Source organism: Meriones unguiculatus, chromosome 6, assembly GCF_030254825.1.
Source record: "Meriones unguiculatus strain TT.TT164.6M chromosome 6, Bangor_MerUng_6.1, whole genome shotgun sequence".
NCBI lineage: Eukaryota > Metazoa > Chordata > Mammalia > Rodentia > Muridae > Meriones > Meriones unguiculatus.
This window is the reverse complement of record NC_083354.1, coordinates 47497934-47516596: the sequence shown is the minus strand read 5'-3', so window position 1 is coordinate 47516596 and position 18663 is coordinate 47497934. Positions and strand designations below refer to the sequence as shown.

The following is an 18663-nucleotide window of genomic DNA, read 5'->3' as shown; positions in this document are numbered from 1 at the left end:
GGGGGCCTGCTCATCTGCTAGAACTTTCCGTGTACTTTCATTTTGTATCATTTATGAAAACTGCAACCTTTCCCTATGTTTTCTTTACCCGAGGCAATGAAAGAGGCACTTTATTACTTTTGTATGTTCATGTGGAGGCCACAGATCAACTTTAGAGCCATCCTTGGGGGCTGTCTACCTTATTTTTTTGAAACGGGGGTCTCTTATCAGTTTGGAATTCACCAATTAGGCTAGACTTGCAGGCCAGAGGGCCCCAGGGATCTGCCTGGCTCCACCTATCCAGTGCTGGGATTAGAAGTGTATGTCGCCACACCCAGATTTTGTACGTGGATCCTCATGATTGTAAGGGACTTCACTGAGCCATCTCCCTACCTCCCAGGAGACACGTGATTCAATGTAAGTGTTGGTTCTTTGATTAACAGATTGAGGCAAATGAATCAAGTGAAGGTCACTAGCTTATCGCCTTAGCGTCCATCGATGGAGCATGCTTCCTACGAATCCCACCACCTCGGCTCCCATGGTGCCCTGGGGGCTTGTTACAGCACCAGCCTCCTAATACAGGTGTTATTGCTGGGCCCCAGGGAGCAGCGTTTTAGTCAGTTCCAGGATGTGCTGTCCTAGGCCAAATGAAGGGTTCAAGCTACAGACTATAAAGGTCTCACGTGTCTAGGCACTGTTACTGGCCAGGGAACGGTAATGGCCACTGGTTTTAGACACTCTCGGACCTAGAGACGTGTACTTCAAATCTACCCGTCTCTCTGGAGATGGGAACAGGCAAAGGGAGGCACCTCACTGGACACCCCTGTTTCAAAGATGCAAAGAGAGCAGATGTCCCTCGGAAGACCCACCCTCTTGTTCTAAAAGATCAGTTTTACCTGTTATCACACGGTTAAGGTCAACACAGTGTTCCAGCAGATACAAAAGTACACATGGAAACGAGATGGTTATAGGCACCACAGAAGGGAGACTTCAAGGTTAGTTTTTTAAATGAAAAGAATGCAAAATGTATCAGCGACTTGATCCTCTGGGTAATAAAATAAGTTTATTTATATATACATGGTAGCTGAATTCTGTGGATACGGAAAAATAAGTCATACATCCACAAGTGTACATATAACATATGTATCTTTGATGACATATATTATATATAAATTTTACTTTACAAACATGTTTTTCTCTATCCATACTCACACACATTGGTACAGTCAATGCAATAGCGAACAGAACTATTATGATAAGGTTAAGGTTGGACAGCGACACATTAGAGAGCGAACCTCGGCACAACATTGAACCTGCTCCTTTGGGGGGTTTAAGTCTTTGAAAAGAGACAAGCAGACTGGTGGTAAGTAGGTCCATACAACACTGAGAACACATGTTAGTTTTGAAGGCTGTCTTTCTTTCTGGAAAGGAAAACGGAGGGAAGACACAGGAAGGAAGTCATGGTAAGAAGACCACAGCAACAACACAGACACGGAAACCAACAGTCAAATTCAAGTTCCAATCTGGTAATAAGAACATCTATATTCAAAATATACTATCAAACTATTTTTCTTTTAGAGAAGGGGGAGGAGGGGTCGGAGTTAACTCCCTAGCCACTTCCTAGTGGGTCAGGAAGGTTAACAGAGAAAGCAACTGGCCCCAGAAGCTCCCTTAGGGTCTCTGAGAGTCTGCACCCCAGTAGCCACACCAGGTACAGCATGGCCCCGGGCCCAGGGGAACAAGAGAGGAGGTGGGGGGCGATGGGGGATGGGGAGAGCTGATGATATGGTCATGGGCACATCTGCATCGCTTCTGCTCGTAGACAGAATGGCACTTCTCTCAAGTGAGTCATTTGGCAATCTTTTTCTTTAAAGATTTAATGGGGAAGGTTAAAAAAAAATAGTTCTACACCACAAGGCTTTCTACATAAACCTGTTTCTCAGAGGGCACAGTATCATTGCCTTTGGAGAAAGCAATACGGAATCCCAATAAACACCCTTCAAGAGGGAAGAGGGAAGGGCAAGAGATCATAGCCTCTAGGCTGACATCTGTATCTGTCCCAGGAAGAGAGGTTCAGGGCAGGTGGGGGTGTTGGAAGAGATGCAGAGAAGGGTTTCTAGGGAACCCTTTTCCGCCAGACAAAGGCAGTCTGGTTTCTTCTAGCATGGTGGGGGGCACCCGGTGGGGTGATAAAAGGAGTGGAGCCTCCTCAGGCGCTGATGGCCTTCACAGATCCCGTTAAACTCGACATTCAGTGATGCCATCGTGAGGCCTCAGGGAGACACACTCCCTTCTGGTTTGTACACTTGCCTGTGTCTCCTGCCTTGGGGCACCAGTTCCCTCTATTCGAGTACACACATGGAGACAGGGAGTGTGGACAGACTGAGTCGAGGGAACCAGAGCGTCAAGAACACACAGAGGACCACTCACTTGGCCTTGAAAACATTCAGCTTCCATGGGAGACTGGTCTCTTTCCTCAGCTGCCCGGGGCTCTTGGGACCCCTACATGCCCAGAACAGTTAAGAGAAGCAATCAGTGCAATGGCTTTGCTTAGAAATACCTTTATTTTATAAAGCCATGGGTCATTCTGTAAATTTTTTTTTTAAACCACACTTGTAAAAAAGATGTTGACAATTCTTAAGAAAAAAAGCTGAAAATGTTTCTTATTAAGTCAGGGTTACACAAAGGTTATATTTATAATATATATTTGTATATTTATAATTTAGAGACAAAAAATAGGGAGTGGCAAAGCGGGGGTGGGGTGGGGGTGGGGGTGGTCTGCTGCATCTAGATCTCAGAAACTTGATCGGTTCCCACGAACAGTGTTTCCTGGCAGAAGGGGTTCACGAGGACCATCCCAGTATCTCGATAGTCGCCATTGGCCGGGGAGCGGGGCTCTGAGAGCTGGTCCTGGGGAGAGAGCGAGGAAGATGGTGTGAGCTGGGGATGGGATACGAGCAGGTGCCCTTCAAGACATGCACGGGTATAGCTGGGTGTGGTAATGCACATACAACCCCAGCAACATGGAGGATGGCAAGTTCAAGGCTGGCCCCGGATATGCAGTGAGAGACTGCCTCAATGAATCAAGCAACCAGGCACGCAAGTAAACACAACCCCCAGGTACACCCACCCGGCACCCCCTCCCCCCACATCCCTCCACACCCCTTTACTGCCCAACAGTTGATGTCCTTGGACTCTAGACTCCACTTCCTGCTTCTTCCCCAGACACCCAGGCAAATTAGAAGCTTTGGCTTCCCAAATACACCTCTAGGCACCACCCATCCCATAACTACCCTTCCGAGTCTGACAGGCCCACCGTCTTCAGGGCCAGTCCATCCTCCTCTTAAGCGAGCCTCCCCCCTGCCCCCAGCCAGGTGAGACTCATCGCCCTGTTCCTTGCAGCTACACAAGCACCCACGTGGATGGACTGGATTTCTGTGCAGCAGTAAGTACTCCATGAGGCAAGTGAAACCTCAAAACCTCAGCCTGTCTGCTAAGCCCCGAGGTGGAAAAGGCTTTAGACAGGCGCCCCACGCTGCTCAGAAGGGACTCGGGCTTGACAGGGTTTTCTGCCTCAGCTGCCAGGGACTGCAAGCATTTGTGGGCTACTAATGGCCGTTCTCAGATCTGGGTATTAATTTAGGGAAAAGGCGGAACAGCCGAAGCCTGACTGAATGCCAAACAAATGGCTGTGGTGGCACGCACCCATGGGATTTGCTGAAGGAGGCAGAGGCAGGGTGATTTTAGCATTTTAGCCAGGCATGGTGGCGCACACCTTTGATCCCAGCACTCAGGGAGGCAGAGGCAGGTGGATTTCTGTGAGTTCCAGGCCTGCCTGGTCCAGGACAGCCAAGGCTACACAAGAGAAATCCTGTCTCAAACCAAACCAAACCAAAATGAAAAAACAATGAACCAACCAAACCAAACCCCATCAACCAACCAACCAAAAGTCTCAACTTCAAAGCTAGTGAATTCAACTTGGAAACAAGCCTGTGTGTGCTGGCCTGGGCCAGACTTCCTCAGAAATGGCTTCATTTTTAAGAAGCCACAATTTATTCCCTTAAGTTTATTTTTAAATAAAACAGACAAAAGACAATTCCTTGACAGATAAAATGTCTTTTCAGGAGACAGGCATTTCCCTCAAGGGCTGACCTTGGCCAAATCTCCTCAGGAGTGTGCATGTACGCCTGACCCTTCTAACTACGAAGAAGAGACAGAAGTCCTTTCTTCCCCTGTGCTGTGAGAGCTTTGGAGGCTGCAGTCTGGCTTGTATGGCTCTCCAGTTTTAATGGGGCAAGTGCGGTCCAGTGGCGAACCTGGGTAGGGTATGTGCACGAGGTACTGTAGAAAAAGAGAAGAGGTCTCTGGCAAACAGCCAAGACAGTGGAGGGGGAGGGGGAGAGGAAAAGGAAGAAAGAAGACTGTCTAAGTACCCTTCGGGTAGACTGATCTGCCAGGCCCGTGTGTGGCTGTTATCGTCACAGACTGTGAGGTGGCCAGGCACAGAGACAGTATAGGGCACGTGTGTCCCTTAGCAGGGTCCATCCTGGCTCCAAACTGCCTACACTTTGACCTCACACAGCCCAAGTTCAGAATGGTGGAGCAGACTACAGTCTTTTTTTGTAGATACTGCAGAACCAAGAAGTAGACTGGCAGGGGGTCAGGGTAAGCAAGGGCACAGACTGAAACCATCTCTGGCTTGCTTTCTGCTGTGGCTTTCGTGTTCTTGAGACTGTGGCCAGGTGGCCTTCTCACCAGAAGCCCCCTGGCCTGGTGCTGAATGCAGACCAGCAGTCCCAGCCTTCCTCCCCCCCCCCCGCCCCAGCCCCCTTTGGTTCTACAAGTAGAACTGTCATGGGGTGCTACACGTGGGACTTTTCTGCATCATGTTCATGGGATCTGCTCGTCAGCGTTCACATCCCCATTTTTGTACAGAAAACAGAAGAAGTTTATGCTTCACTGCCCAGATTCAAGCCTTTCTCAGGTCTTTCACTTACTATACGAAAGATGTGTGCTGGCTTCCCTCTAAACAAAAACCTCCACCAAGCCCATGTTGCTACCTGCCCATTGGTTATCAGCTTTTACTGAGAAGTTACTTCGTGGTAGGCTCTCAGGGGGGGTAGGGTAAGTCATGTGACTTTTTATCGGGGGGGGGCAGTCATCTACTTCATGTTAGCTGCAGACAGCTATGGGCCAGGCCAGACATAATTTAGGGATACTGGGAACCGAGGACTGAATTCAAACAAGGCTCCTGCCCTCGGGCCCTTCTATTTCAGCAAGGAGAGGAAAATCAGTGTGTCAGTGGGGCAGCAGGCTGCAATGTCCCTGGGAGCCGTGCTGTAAAAAGGAAAAAGCCAAGAAGAGCAGGGACGGAGGTTGAGGGTGGGCTTTACAGGGTTTAGGGCAGTCCAGGAAGAGCTCTTTAGAGAGAGCTGCAGGAAAAAAGGGTCTAGGCATTAGGGGAGAGGTCCAGTTAAGCTTAAGATTGGGGGTGATGGGCTTTCTGTGCCAAGCAAAGAGCGTAGGGCATCTGGGGGGGAGTGCGGATTTGCAGTGGGCTGTGCGAACAGCTTGTGAAGGGACCAGAAAGAGGAACCGGGCTTTTTCTCTGTGTGTGTGCAAACACGGGCACGCCTGTGTGCATTCAGGTTCAGTAGGGTTGTGTTTTGTGGGAAGTCAACCTCAGGTGTTGTTCCTCAGGACTCGGCTGGAGACAGGATCTCTCACTGGGAACTTGGGGTTCACTGAGTAGACAAGGCTGACTTGCCAGCAGTCCTAGGAATCCTCCTGCCTCTAGTGCATAAGTACTGGAAAGCTTGTGGACCATTCCACTTGGATTTTTAGATGAGTTCTGGGAACTGCTCTCCATTCCCCCTCCCTTCCCCACTCTTCTCTGTCTTTGCCCTTCTTGCCTCTCTCTCCCACCCTTCCCCCTCCCTCTTTTCATTTTTATGGGTCTCATCTAGCCCAAGCTGGCCTTGAACTCCCAAAGTAGCTTCAGTGGCTTGGACTTCTGATCTTCCAACCTTTGCCTCCCTAGTGCTGGGACCACTGGACCTGCATCCTTAGCTTCTCTTTAGGGTGCACAGAGGATCCAGCTGGGAACTGGGATCCATGGCTAACGAGGGTCATGCTTTTGAGAGATCACCTGGAACCTGTCCTCATCAACTGCAGGATGGGATGGGATGGGGAAGGCCATTCTCAGAGCCTTCTGTAACCATCCGAATGTAAGAGAGGAGAAGGCCATAGGTGGGGATGAGAATAGCTCATGCTTAGGGATGAACTGATCGAATCTGCCAATGGACTAGCTGCGAGCATGCAAGACAGGGTTGGTGGACCAGCAGCGTGCAAGTGGGAGCACCAGGTGAGCTTGGGGCTGGAGCCAGGAGCGGGCATCAGTGGTTCCATGTTGGGTCAATGAGTTTGAGACTCGGCTAGGCAGGTATGTGGCTGGGGTTGGGGGAGACATCAGGGCGGCATACGGATGTGGCATTGGTGGTATGGCAGTAGCAATTACATTGTACACCTAAGTTCTATACCTCTTATGAGACACAAGAGGAGCTGAGCGGCTGAGCCTGGGATTCGGTGAAGAGAGGTCCCGCAGCCCAGGACTCGATACCTCCAAACTGAGAAAGAGCCGCCAGGGGTAGGGGCAACAAGCAGGTGTCCTAAGTAGGGGGAGCATGATACTGAGTTAAACATCAGACCGGCGGTTAAGTAGGGTAGGAAAGTTTAGGTGCTGAGATGCTCTGGCAAGAGAGCCACATCTGACCAGAACGAGTTTTCTCAAAGTGAGTTGAGGAGGGAGGTGAGCTGGGGAGGGAGAGAGGACTTATATGAGAGGGAACAGTTCATACACAGAAACCTGGGAAGGGGTGTCATGGAGGAAGGAAATACCTCGCACAAATGGATGGAGTTTGCCAAATGAGGAGGAAAGGGACAGGCATCTTGTGAAGCCAGAAAGTTGGGTATTTTGGAGGTTGGGGGGGCACGTCCCCCCCCACTGCTTAAAAACTTTAAGTGGGGAGCTTAGTTGGGTTTTGGACAAGGAAACAAGATGGCTACCCTCACAGTTATCAAAGCCCTGGGACTGGAGGTGCAGGAAAGGCTGGGTGGACAATAACTCAGCCCAGCTGCCCCTCAGCTCTCTCCTGGACCAGCTCTCTCCTGGACCATCTTCAAGGCATCTGTCTGTAGTACTCAGTAATCCCTGTGCCTCTTGAGAGGGCTTTCTTTCCCTGGGTTTCCATAGCATTCCATCTATTACTATTCTTAATTTGGTTTGCATTTGAAGGGCACCAGGCTTCATCTCCCAGCCACAGCTCAAAACTGGAAATCTCTTGAGCGAGCTTTCACCTTCCTGGTCCCCAGAGACTGCTTGCCACAAGAGAGGTCCCCAATAAGCACTTGTTACTCATTCCCAGACTGGAGAAGTCCAGAGAATGGTTTTCCCAAAGTCTGGTGTGCAGGAGGCACTCAGCGCGCTCTTGTTTCAGAATCAGGCCCCAAGTTCAGTAGGGCTGAGGTGAGGTGTGTGTGTGTGGGGTGGGGGGGGGTAGGGTGTCTCTCCTGAGGGCTGAGGTGCACGCGGTTTGTGTGTGTGTGCGGTCCTGCCTCAGAGTACTGCAGAAGTACGCTGCCGGTTTCTGTGGAGTGTGGCTGTGGGGGTGCGGGGCTGGTTACCTCCGAGGTCTCCAGGGACTGGATCTCCCTCGGGAGCTCCACGGCATGTCTGTTGAAGTAGTCCATGGTGATGGCGTTGTTCCAGTAGCTCAGGTTGTTCTCGGGGTTGGCTGTCTTCTTCTTCCTCCTCATGCAGCACACGGTCAGCAGGACGGCTGTGGAGAGAGTCCCAGTCAGAGCAGCAGAGGGCGGAGACAAATACCTTAGTCCCAGTGTGGGTGCAGGGCTGGTACTGCCCCAAGCCACTAGGTCCATTTAAAAAAATAGACTCGTGTATGTCGGGCTGGCCGCGAGCTCACTGTGTAACCGAGGATGGCTTTGAAATTCTGGTCCCTTTGGACTCTACCTTCTGAGTCCTTTGATGCCAGATCTGTGCCACCACAGATCTGGCATCAGATCTGGTTTATGTGGCCATGGAGACTGACACCATAGCTTTGGGTGTGAGAGACAAGCACTCCGATAACCAGTTTTTTTTTCTCCCAACCACTATCTTTATTTTGAGTACCTACTGTGTGCTAGAAAAACTGTTAATAACCACCAGTTTTTCCTAAGCTTCCATCCTACTGTGTGTTTGCAGAAGGGGTCAAATGATCCATAGGTAATAAAATGAATTGGGTGATTTCAGTTGAGGCCGACTATCCGGTGATGATGAAACCGGGCCGGTGAGAGACATGATGAGGGGAATGTGAGAGAGACTGTTTTAGTCCTGGTGGTGGCCTCACAGCAAGGGAATTGGCATCTTGGGGAGCAGACGGGCCCCATGCAGAATTTGCGGTATGTTCCAGGATTGAGGATCGGTGTGTGCAAAGACCAAAGTGTGGACAGCTCAGGTGTGCGTGTGTGTGTGTGTGTGTGTGTGTGTGTGTGTGTGAGTGAGAGAAAAAGAGGTACAGTATGGCAGCAAGTGTGTGGGGAGGTAGAGGGGAAGCCAGGGCGGCGTGGAGAGGTGTACCCCCCAGGGGCTTAGGGAAGAGAGGCTACATGCATCTTGGTGATATTTGGGGTTGCTGCAGTGTTGTGCTTTTAGGTTGCACCAAGAAAGGGCTTTGTTCCGCTGGGAGGGATGTTCCTCAGGGCCTGGAAGCAAAGACCAGCATGTGTGTTCAGAGACCCAGTCCTTGGAAGGATCTCCACTGAGGCAGAAGGGTGACAGACACAGATGCATGAGACGAAACCCCTAGGCTCAGTCAAAAAGATGTGGAAAGTCGGTCATCTAGGCCTTACATTTCAGGGACATATATTGATAGCTTTAGATTTTCCTTTTGACGGCACGGAATGTTTGTCTATACTTTGTAGAGAGAGAAGTGGTAATTTTTGTCAATAGGCTTAAGGGCAAATTTGGATGTGTGGAGTCCAAAGCTGCTCTTTAACATCCGGGTTTCTGCCCAAGACGGGCACAAGGGCTTTCTCCCTGTTTAGCTGACTGCAGCATGGTGGCTTTAATATGTTCCCTGGGACCTTGGGAGGCCAAAGAGGCAGGGTGCCTTGCCCAGACTCAAACAGCAGAATGGCGGTACATCAGAGGGAGCAGCTAGTGAATGAGGGGTGAGCATAGCCTGCCAGGGACCTTCCACAGTGAAGAGGATGGGGGGGGACTGCATACACCTGACATCCTCACAGTGCCAATCATCTCCGTGCCTGGTAATGGGGCCCAGGCTGCTCTGATCAGAGGCCAGCACCAGGGGGCAGCAGAGGGCCAGCTCCCTCAGAAGCCGTCCTACGGCTTGACCAATACAGAGCGGGTACGTTGTCAGGGATGGGGCAGCTACAGAAGCTGAGGCTGCAGAGCCCAGGGTCCAGGCCTGGGGGCTCACTGGAACATTCTATCGATTTCCTCCCCAAGTGAGATTGTCTTTAAGCACAGGTCAGGAGGCAGCTTCCTTACCTGCTCTGGCCAGAAAAGACTTTGAGTTTGCTAATCATGTCTCTACCTTGCCTTTTTAAAAAGTCCTGACTCAAGGAGAAGATTTAATGGCTGGGCGAAAGGGCATTGCAGAGACAGGCTGACATCAGACTGTTCAACTTTTGTCCATCTGTCTTTCCCTTCAGTGCTTCCAAAAGCTCTTTCTTTACTGCTTGAAGGAGCAGAGGGGAAGGGGCGGTTAGGCCACCTTTCCGTTCTGCTGGGAGACACCACAGCCGGAGAAGACACAGCTGGCTGTCACAGATGCCCTCTCTCCGCTCCTGATACCCTTATTTCCTCACAGCCACTAGTTTCTGCCCGTGAAACACAAGGGGGAAATGGCCAGGGCAATTCCAGCCAGTAAAGCCAAATCTCTAAAGACGCAGAAACACTTAAGACGTGAGGGCAGAGGGTTTCTTCAGCTCTGCCAAAGCTGGAGCCCGGGGGAAGGGGGAGGGGTCATCAGGGACAAACGGTCACTTCTCACTTGCCGGCTTGTGAGGGTAGCTGGCAACACACCGCATGCCACAGACTGAAAGCAGGGAAAGAGGTGTCCTTAAAAGTCTCTGAGGAAGGGGGCATTGGACCCACAGAGTGGTCATGGGCACGCAAGAGCAAAGGGACAGAGGCAGTCTTAGAGACCGCCTAGTCAGATGGTGAGAGGGATGTGGAAGTTGGAATCGGAGCCCAGACACTGATGCGCTACTCACAAGACCTGAGGAAATCGCTTAACCTCTTGACCTCTGTGCAGGTCAGATGCAGTCCTGCACGCAGCAGAATTCTGCCCAGCTCCTCGTGACTTTTCCCACCTGTTATTCATAGTCTGAAAAGTAGAGCGAGGAACCCAGGGAGGTGAACTTCCCAGGGCCATGCTGCTGAGCTGGCAGATCGTACCTACTGCTATGCCTAAGAGTCCGTGCTGCCGCTGGCTCTGAAGCCTGGGTCTGTGTAATGTGCGGAGATCCTGTCTTGGGGAGGCCTGGTGACTTGAATCCGTTTCTCTTGGGAACTTCCTAGCGTTTCTCACGTACTGTCTCCAAGCGAGCATAAGGCGTGAGCCACTTCTCCATTAAACCAAAGAATCAATTGCTTTGTGTCTCCAATGGCAGCAACCGTTCTCTAGAGGGAACGAGTGGGGGCCCTTTGTCCTGTAGTTCTACAACAGCCCTGAGAGTTAAACAAGCTCTCTTGGCTTCCCCAGTAACGAATCCTCTGTGACTCATCGGGTATGTGACAGGAAGGAAGGGTCACTGGTGTGAAGTTGGAGCCCTGGGTAGTGTGTTCACACAACAGGACCCTAGGGGGTGGCAAGAGGGGGTGATCAAAGCCCACAGGCTCCCCCGGAAAGGCCCAACCTTTCCAAACACCTGCTGCATCACCAGCTGCCGGGCCTGCGTGAACACACACTAATATCCGGTGAGATAGGCACCCCCCACTGCCATTCCTGAGCCCCTCCCCCACAGCAGACCCTCATATAAGACCTTAAGTTCACCGTCGCTGATTTTCATGGGTCTTGGAGGCAGCCATTACAAGCGTGTAAAGCCTCTGCCCAAATCCTGCTGCCCTCCAGATTTACCCCTGTCCCTGTGCCCAGGTCATGCTTCCCTGGTGCCCGCACCGTGACTGACCACGGTAGAGGTGGCAGAGCATGCTTAGTCCCTTGGGATCCTTCTACAGCTTGAGGACTCCCACTGGCCCAGCAGAAACGCTCTCGGATACCCCATCCTCGCTGTTCCCCATCTTTTTCTGTGGCACAACACCTGCATGGCCGCACAGGGCTTGCCTTGCTGCAAAGCACCCAGCTCTTCCTGGGTGTTTCATAGCTGCCTTGCGTGCCCGGATCCATCTTGGTGCCTGCCTCTTACAGGACCTGAACTGTTGCAGTAGACACATTTCTCGTCCAGGAGGAGAGAGAGCGAGCATAGGAATGTTGGTTGGGTCCACAGTCAAGAGTGGCCATGGCCAAGTTTGTGGGCGGGTTCTGTTTGACCCCAGCAGCCATTTTCAGTACTGCAGGGTGCTCCATAAAGGGTCAACGGGCAGTAGACAGGGACTGGAATGGGTTTCTGCTGCTGTGCCATGGCTATAGGGCCACAAACCTGAGAAAACTACGTGGCCTGAGTGTGTGGCTCCTCAGCCAGGCGTATGGGGATCTGGTGTTTAGAAGACTAACAGGGGACACCAGAAGCCCAAGAGATAGCTATATTTTAGCTTGACTGGGTGATGGCTGGGGTGACAATCCTGCCTTGCAGTAGCATTCTCCTTCCTCCTCCTCTTGGTCCGTAATTCTACGGAGACGGGCCGCCTAGCCATGCTTCCTTTTGGGTCAGTCTTTCCTGCCTCGTGGTAAGGATCGGTCTAACCCAGGCTTTCTTATATGCTGAATAAAAAGCCGTTTAAGTCCCGTGAGTGAAACCTGTATCGCTCTCTCCCCTGCACACACACACACAGTTCACACATAGGCTGATGATCTATGCATATTGTTTGTGTTCATAATTAACATTCATGGGGCAAAGATCACAGCCAAGAATTTTGGGTGCTATAACATGTCACGCCTTGGCATCTTGCATTAATGGTCCAGAGTGTGGGAGAAGTCCTGCTCTGGGGGAAGTGCAAATAGACTCTCAAGTGTCAACGTCAGAGTGGCTCTCCTCTGCCCCGCCAGGCTGAACCTGCATTGGTGACACGACACACCTGTAAAGTTCCTTAGCTAACCCTCCCCAACGCTCCACCTTCTCCCAGGGGTGGCTGGGAGCAAACGCTCCACTGTGTGAGACACGCCAGGGATCTGAGCAGAGCCTCCAAACTGTTTTGTGTAAGCCCACTGGGGAGCCATGACGGACCAGTGGGTTGCAGGCCAGAGCAGCTAAGAGGAGATAGACGACAGGTTCTGTGCAGCCTGATGGTGGCAGCAGAGACCAGCTCGGCCAGCCACATGGCTCCTGGCCCTAGCTCGCAGCAGTGGCCTGGGTCCAGTCAATTTCAGTTCTCAGCAGGTCTGCAACAGAGTTGGCGAGAGCGTGTGGCGGAGCTCAGGAGACAAAGCACCTCTCGGCCCTTGTAACTGATGCTCTTCCAGCTCTCGGGAGGGCTTGGGATGTGGAAGGCAGGCGAGCTGCTGATCCTCCACCATTGTGCAGGCTTAGAATTCACTGTACTCTCCCCCGCCCCCCTTCCATCTGGAAGCAGGGGAATCACCCCAGGATGAGCAAGCGAGGGTGGAGAAAGCATAACTAGGGCCCGGCCCCTGCTGCTCTGCACAACCTGGCTTCTCTCCTAGCCCCTGCCCCCAGAGGTGGTGAAGCCTATACTCACCCTCTGCTACCAGCCAGACTGCCTGGGTTTCTGACAGCCTGGCAAAGGATGGAGTCCAGTGAGGTCTGTAGAGTAGCTTTGGAGACACAGACAAGACAGTAGGGGTGGGTGGAACATGAGCCTCCAGGCCTGGAAGAGCTCAGCTGGTTGGACCGTTAGATAGGGCAGGACTATGGGAACAGCCCAAATTTCTATGAGCAGCGCCTGGGGTTCTGCGACCTGACTGATACTCTAAATATTCCCTGATAGGGGCCATGGCTGTGACTAAAGACACAGCTGATGTAGAGGCAGCCAGGACCCAGGAAGAAGTGAGAACCACCCGTGAAAACGGCAGAAATGTAAAGGAAGTGGGTGCTGCTGTCCCGTTGGGCTATGACAGTCCAGTGTGAACAAAATCGGATCTTTAGAAAGTGTGTCCTAACGGCCCCCCGCCGGCCCCCAGCACTTGAAGGGCCCTCTTGTAACTCTCAACTGTCTTTCAGGTACAGTTCTAGGCTGTGTGTCTTTGTCCCAGCCTTGGCTGACGTCGGCTTCCTAACTCACCAGAGTGTGGGTGATGACCAGAGTCTCCTGACACCTTGGGGCTGAATGTGCTTAGTAACGTGTTTTGTTTTATTTAGCTAGTGTAGGTAGGGACAGAATGATGAGACAGACCTGTAATTCCAACTATGAACGAGGGCATCCAACACACTCAGAAGATTAGAAAGCAGTCACTTCTTACGTGTGACTGTTAATTAATAACTTATTAGTAAGTGTTACATTTTCTCCATCTCATTCCTGTTTTAGGAGCAGATGACCACAGCTTAGAAATTACACATGTTCCCACGACAGAGTGTAAAGCTGCTTTCACTGAGCATGAGGCATCGCCACCAACTTTACGCATTCCCTGAACCATGTCAGGGATCGGAAGTGGCCTTTCGGCCTCTTCACTAGGTTTTCCAGCAAGCTGGGAGAAGCCGTGCTTGCAGTGAGGCCATGAGTGGGAAGTTGGCTGTGTTAAGGGCCTAATAGGGCCTCTGTGCTGACCTGGGGCATGAGGGGAAGGGTGTGACCTTGCTTTCACAGCCTCCTTGTGGGAAGCCTTGGGCCTTCATTTAAGACCAGTATGAGCCCCTAGGGTGATGGGAAGCCTGGTTAGACAACAAGGCTTCACAGGCTCTGTTAATGTGGGCCCCACTGACTTCCATGGCATGGTATGGCATGTGTGGAATGCTGCGTTTCTGGGGGACAAGGGAGAAAGAGGAGACCATTCAGAGGTGGCAGATGTGGTAGGCTCAGGTGACAGAGGGTCATGGATGAGGATCTTGAGCCAAGAGTATTGCTCCCTGAGAGTCTCTGGGACTGTTATCTGTTTTATGTGGCTTCTTTGGAGAACACCACTTAGGAATACAGGGTGAAAATGACCAACTTGAGGTTCTCAGAAGAGCTAGGAAGAACATGAAAGGTCAGAGAACCGCCTGTTTTGGAGAAGGAACACAGGGAGACATCTTTCACAGTGACCATCTGAGGTCAGGTAGGGCCAAATGCAGTGAAGATCCTCTGAGAACGAAGTTTGACATGAAAAGACATGGGGGGGGGAGAGGTGTCTTACGGCTCTCTGCAAGGCCACGGCAGGGTCTTGATGGGGACATGAGAACATCTCCTGAGCCCTCACTCTCAGAGGGACAAGTTGCTGCAGGGAGGCACTGGTTGCCATGGAGTAGAGGGCTGTAATGGTAAGGCCCACGGTGCACAGAGCTCACGTAACTACAGGTTAAGGCAGGCTGGGTGGTGTGTGGAGGGAGCAGAGCTAAACCTCACAGGACTCTGAGGCTCTTTTCAGTGTATTAAGAACTGTGCTTTGGCCAGCACGTGAAAGCTTTGTCTTTTCTCCCTTAGGGAAAGGGAGGGAGATGTGGAGGGAAAAGACAAGATGGAGAGGATGGTGATGACTTTTCCAGCTGTAGCCTGTAACTGTCTATGGTCAGTTGTCTCCCATGACGTCCTGGTGCCTTGTTCCTCGAGGCAGGGTTGTTAACTGACAGAACTCTCCGCAGGAAGGAAGGATGCTTCAGGTAAGGGCTGCAGCACCTTGCCACTCCCTGCCACCCGGATCCTAGGCAAGCCACGTAAGTCTCTTAGCTAGTTTGATGTTTCTTTCTGTGACACATGTGGCTGGCTTAGAGCACCTGTAAAGTGTCCTTCCCACCCCTCCCCCCCAGCTCTGGGAACTGTGGCTTTGTGATCCATGGGCATTTGACCTATACCCAGGACCCGGGGACAGGGATGGCCCATGACTCCTGCCTTGCTGTCTTGTTTGCTGGGGACCTACGGCTTTCTGCATTTCACTCAGTGGGGCTGCCTACCTAACTCAAGGGCAAGGGAGTCTGGGGGATGGGAAACAGGCTAGGACAAAGGAGAAGGAGGGAAGAGAGCAGGTACTTACAGCAGGAGGAGATGGGCACACTGATGGCCAAGACGACCCAGGCAATGTCCATCTTGCTCAAGCAGATGGTGGCTCTGTGCTGGGGCTTGTCCCCTTCAGCCACATGGGAGATGTTACCCACAGTTCCCGGCTTCCAGGTCCCAGCAGGGACCAGGCGATTGAGGAAGTTGCCTGTGGCTGTAGACAGCACTGTGGAGAGGGGTCTGGGACCCCTGTCGGTTGTTGAGGGGGAGGCCTCAGTCTTCCCCTCGGCTGGAGAAACAGTGCTTTCTGAGACCCCAGAGGGCCGGGTTGGGCTCTGAGGGGTTGCCGATGCTCCCTGAGGGATGCCCTGGGAATGGGCTGAGACACTGGCATCAAAGGCAGCCTGGGTGGGCCCTGTGGCAGCCGTGGATACCCCGGAGCTGGCAGATGGGGGTCTGTCAGTGTCAGGGGTGACAGCAAGCCAAGAGTCACTGTGGCTGGGGCTGTCCTGCACGTCACCATGAGGGCGCTGAGAAGGCACTGGGGCATGCTGTGTACTGGCAGGGGCACCTGAGGCCGCTGTGGCATCCAGTTCCCCTCCTGGGCTGGTAAAGGCGGGGCCACTCCCCTGGCTGCCTCTGATAAGGCCTGGCTTGTCCTTTGCAGGTACGGGGGAAGTTGTCGGAGGCACCTGTGAGGTGCTTCTGGGTGCTGGAGACGCTGTCTGGGGTTGTGGCGAAGAGGTGGAGCCCCAGAGTGGGGTCCTGGGGATAAGAGCAGAGGGGTCTGGCTCCACAGACCCTGTAAAGTTACCCTTGTAGATCTGGAAGATCTTCCCCAGAGGGCGCTTCTGCCCCAGGTGGGTTGAGCTCTGATTTCGTCCCCTCTGGCCTTCCTTCCTTGCCGAGTGGCCACTGGGCACAGGTGGGAGAGTGCGAGATGAACCACCAGCCCCCTTCCTGGAAGAGCCTGGGGGTCTGGGGGGCCTACGAGTGGTGGCCCGTGGGGACACTGTGGGGCGGCTGGTGGCTCCTGCCGACCTTGTGGGCAGGATGGTGGTGGCAGGGGCAGCGTCCCCTGGGGGGCGGCCCTCTGAATGGGAGGACGTGGTTGCCGTGGCAGCCGGAGGGGAACCTGTGGGCTGGGGGGTTTCGGGATGGGGGACGGCAGTTATCATCATAACCGTGGACGTGGTGTCTGTGGGAGGGTGTCCTTCCGGATGAGATATGGTTGTTGCCGTTGTAGCTGCAACCTGCGAGGATGGTCCATCAGGTTCGGGCTCCAGTGTCACCACAGAGGAGAGTCTGGTAGAGCTGTGGGGCGCTGTCACCATGGTGCCTGGGGGGCTGCTGGCGGGGAGGGTCTGCAGAGATTCCCTGGGAGATGGTTCCTGGACGGCGAGGACCAGTGCTTTGGTCAGTGCCAAGGTCAGGAGAAAGCCTGGAGGGGAGAGAGAGGGGATCGTTGAGGAAGGAAGGTGTTACTCACAGCCAGGCCCTCCTCACCCGGGACCTGGAGAAATCTCCAGGGATGAGGGGAGGACACCTGGAGCATTCCTTAGGCCATGCTGGCACCCTGACAGTCTGAGGCACAGGATCTGTATGTGCGGCTGGGGAAAGTCTATGAGGAGGCAGGAGGGTGCTATGTCTCAGGAGGGACAGCAGCACGAGGTGACCCCTGAGCCAATCAGACCAGCTAATCCCATCCTTCCCGGGTCCCCAGAATGCCCTCAGCTTCAGTGTTTTGTCTTGGAATAGGAAGGTGGAAACCTAGGAGACTTGTTGCTTCTATATCATCTTCAGCCTGGAAGCAGCCAAGGCCAGTCTGACCATGGGACCTGTGAGCCACTCAGAACCAACTGAGGACGGCTTGGGCGGGAGAGCTAACCAACTCCTATTGCTTTTCTTGAACAACGAAGACAGCGCCAATGTCAGACCCCTGCTCATTCCGACCGCTTGCCCCATGCTGTGTTTCCCTTCCTGGCACCCCAGAACATGAACAGGGCAGCCTCCCAGGCCCTGGTGACCCTCGGGGAAGGCAGAGACGCCCTGGTGTCATAGGAGCGGGATGGGCGGAAGAGGGCACAGAGAAGAGCAACCGGGTCCAGCTTCCCTAACGCCGTAGCACTGTCTGAGATAGAAAACACTGCATAAACAGCATTAGTTACTGGAGGTTTATCATCAAGTGCTCTCTCTGTGGTTCATCGTGTAGCTCAACTTGGCAAAAACCTCGCTGGTGCCACTTGGTCTTTTTGAGTAGGAGGAGCCCTTCTAAACAACTAAAAAAAGGGGGGGGCTGCATAATATTATATATATTTTAAGTTTATTGAGAAAACACAAAAGCATAAAAATCCATGTTCTTGAAAGTACTCCAAAATAATTTTTTTTTAAAAAATTCTAATTGCAGCCTGTAACCCCGCACATCACAGGCTGCAAGTTTGGTAGTTGTTGCACATGAGTTGGGGAGGGCTGGTCTCTGCTGCTGATGGGTGGTGGGACACTTTTAGAGGGTCTGATTCTGACTTCTCAACACCTCATATGCTTGTAGGCACTCCTGTGTTCCTGGACTTCAACCCTCAGTAGACCCCGGAAAGCGGGTAGGGACCTGCCTGACAGCTCTCTCAGAGCCACAGGTACTTCACCATGCTCCAGCAGGGCAAGCGGCCATGGCTGGTGTCATGGCTAGGATTCCCACACGAAGTCTGGGCCTGGCAGCAAAGCTGCCACCAGTGGGAGCCAGGCTCCTACTTGGGACTCGTGGGAATCTGGTGGGAAAGGCAGGACCCTCCTTGTGTCTGGTGGAAACGGTGAGGCTCTGGTTAGCCTCAAGGAAGCAGAGAGGAAGGAACTCCAGTGTGCCTGGAGCAGCAGTCAGTCTTGGACCGAATATTCATAGCTGAGCCAATGCTGGGGAGGGCGAGGGGCCTGGTCTTTTACAGAGGCACCAGTGCCTACTGTCTCCAGGACCAATGGCTGGCCACCCCAGGCGAGCCAGTTGTCTATGCTTCCATTCACGAGTCAGCCCACACGCTTGCAGCGCATTCTGCTCATTCAAGTCAATCCTGCAATTGTACTTGCTGTCAGCCTAGCAACCGGTTGACAGGGTGGGAAACGAAAGGCTGGGGAGACAGGGGAACACGTGTGATTGGGGCTGCCTCTGAGGCGTATGCTTTTCCTAGTCAGCTGCAGAGGAGGCAGAAGCCCATCAGCAGCAGCACCCACAGCAGAAGCAACGTGCCGCTCTGCCCTGCTCAGCACCACAGGGGTTGAAGGTCACTGGTGGTGGCAACTTCCGGTGCTTGGGGAACCTTCTGCTACAAGTTGGTCTCTCGAGTTTTAAAAGCTGGGCTGTGCTTTCCCCAAGTCCCAGAATCTCAGAATGCCACTGTATTTGG

The 18663-nt window shown here is 52.8% G+C and overlaps 1 protein-coding gene across 10 annotated transcripts in view; it reads right to left on the bottom strand.

The window, feature by feature from the left end:
- Nucleotides 1-1011: 1011 nt before the first annotated feature.
- Nucleotides 1012-18663, bottom strand: part of Tmem108 (transmembrane protein 108) — a 265163-nt gene continuing 247511 nt past the window's right edge. For 8 of the 10 annotated variants that reach the window (XM_060385395.1, XM_060385396.1, XM_060385401.1 and 5 more), the window contains 3 exons: nucleotides 15306-16709; nucleotides 7663-7817; nucleotides 1028-2889 (listed from right to left, as the gene is read on the bottom strand). In XM_060385395.1, the coding sequence (XP_060241378.1) occupies nucleotides 2767-2889; nucleotides 7663-7817; nucleotides 15306-16709 (1682 nt within the window). In that variant the 3' untranslated portion in view covers nucleotides 1028-2766. Of the gene's footprint in view, nucleotides 2890-7662; nucleotides 7818-15305; nucleotides 16710-18663 lie in introns of all 10 variants that reach the window. The other 2 variants (XM_060385400.1, XM_060385402.1) reach the window with 1 other exon arrangement.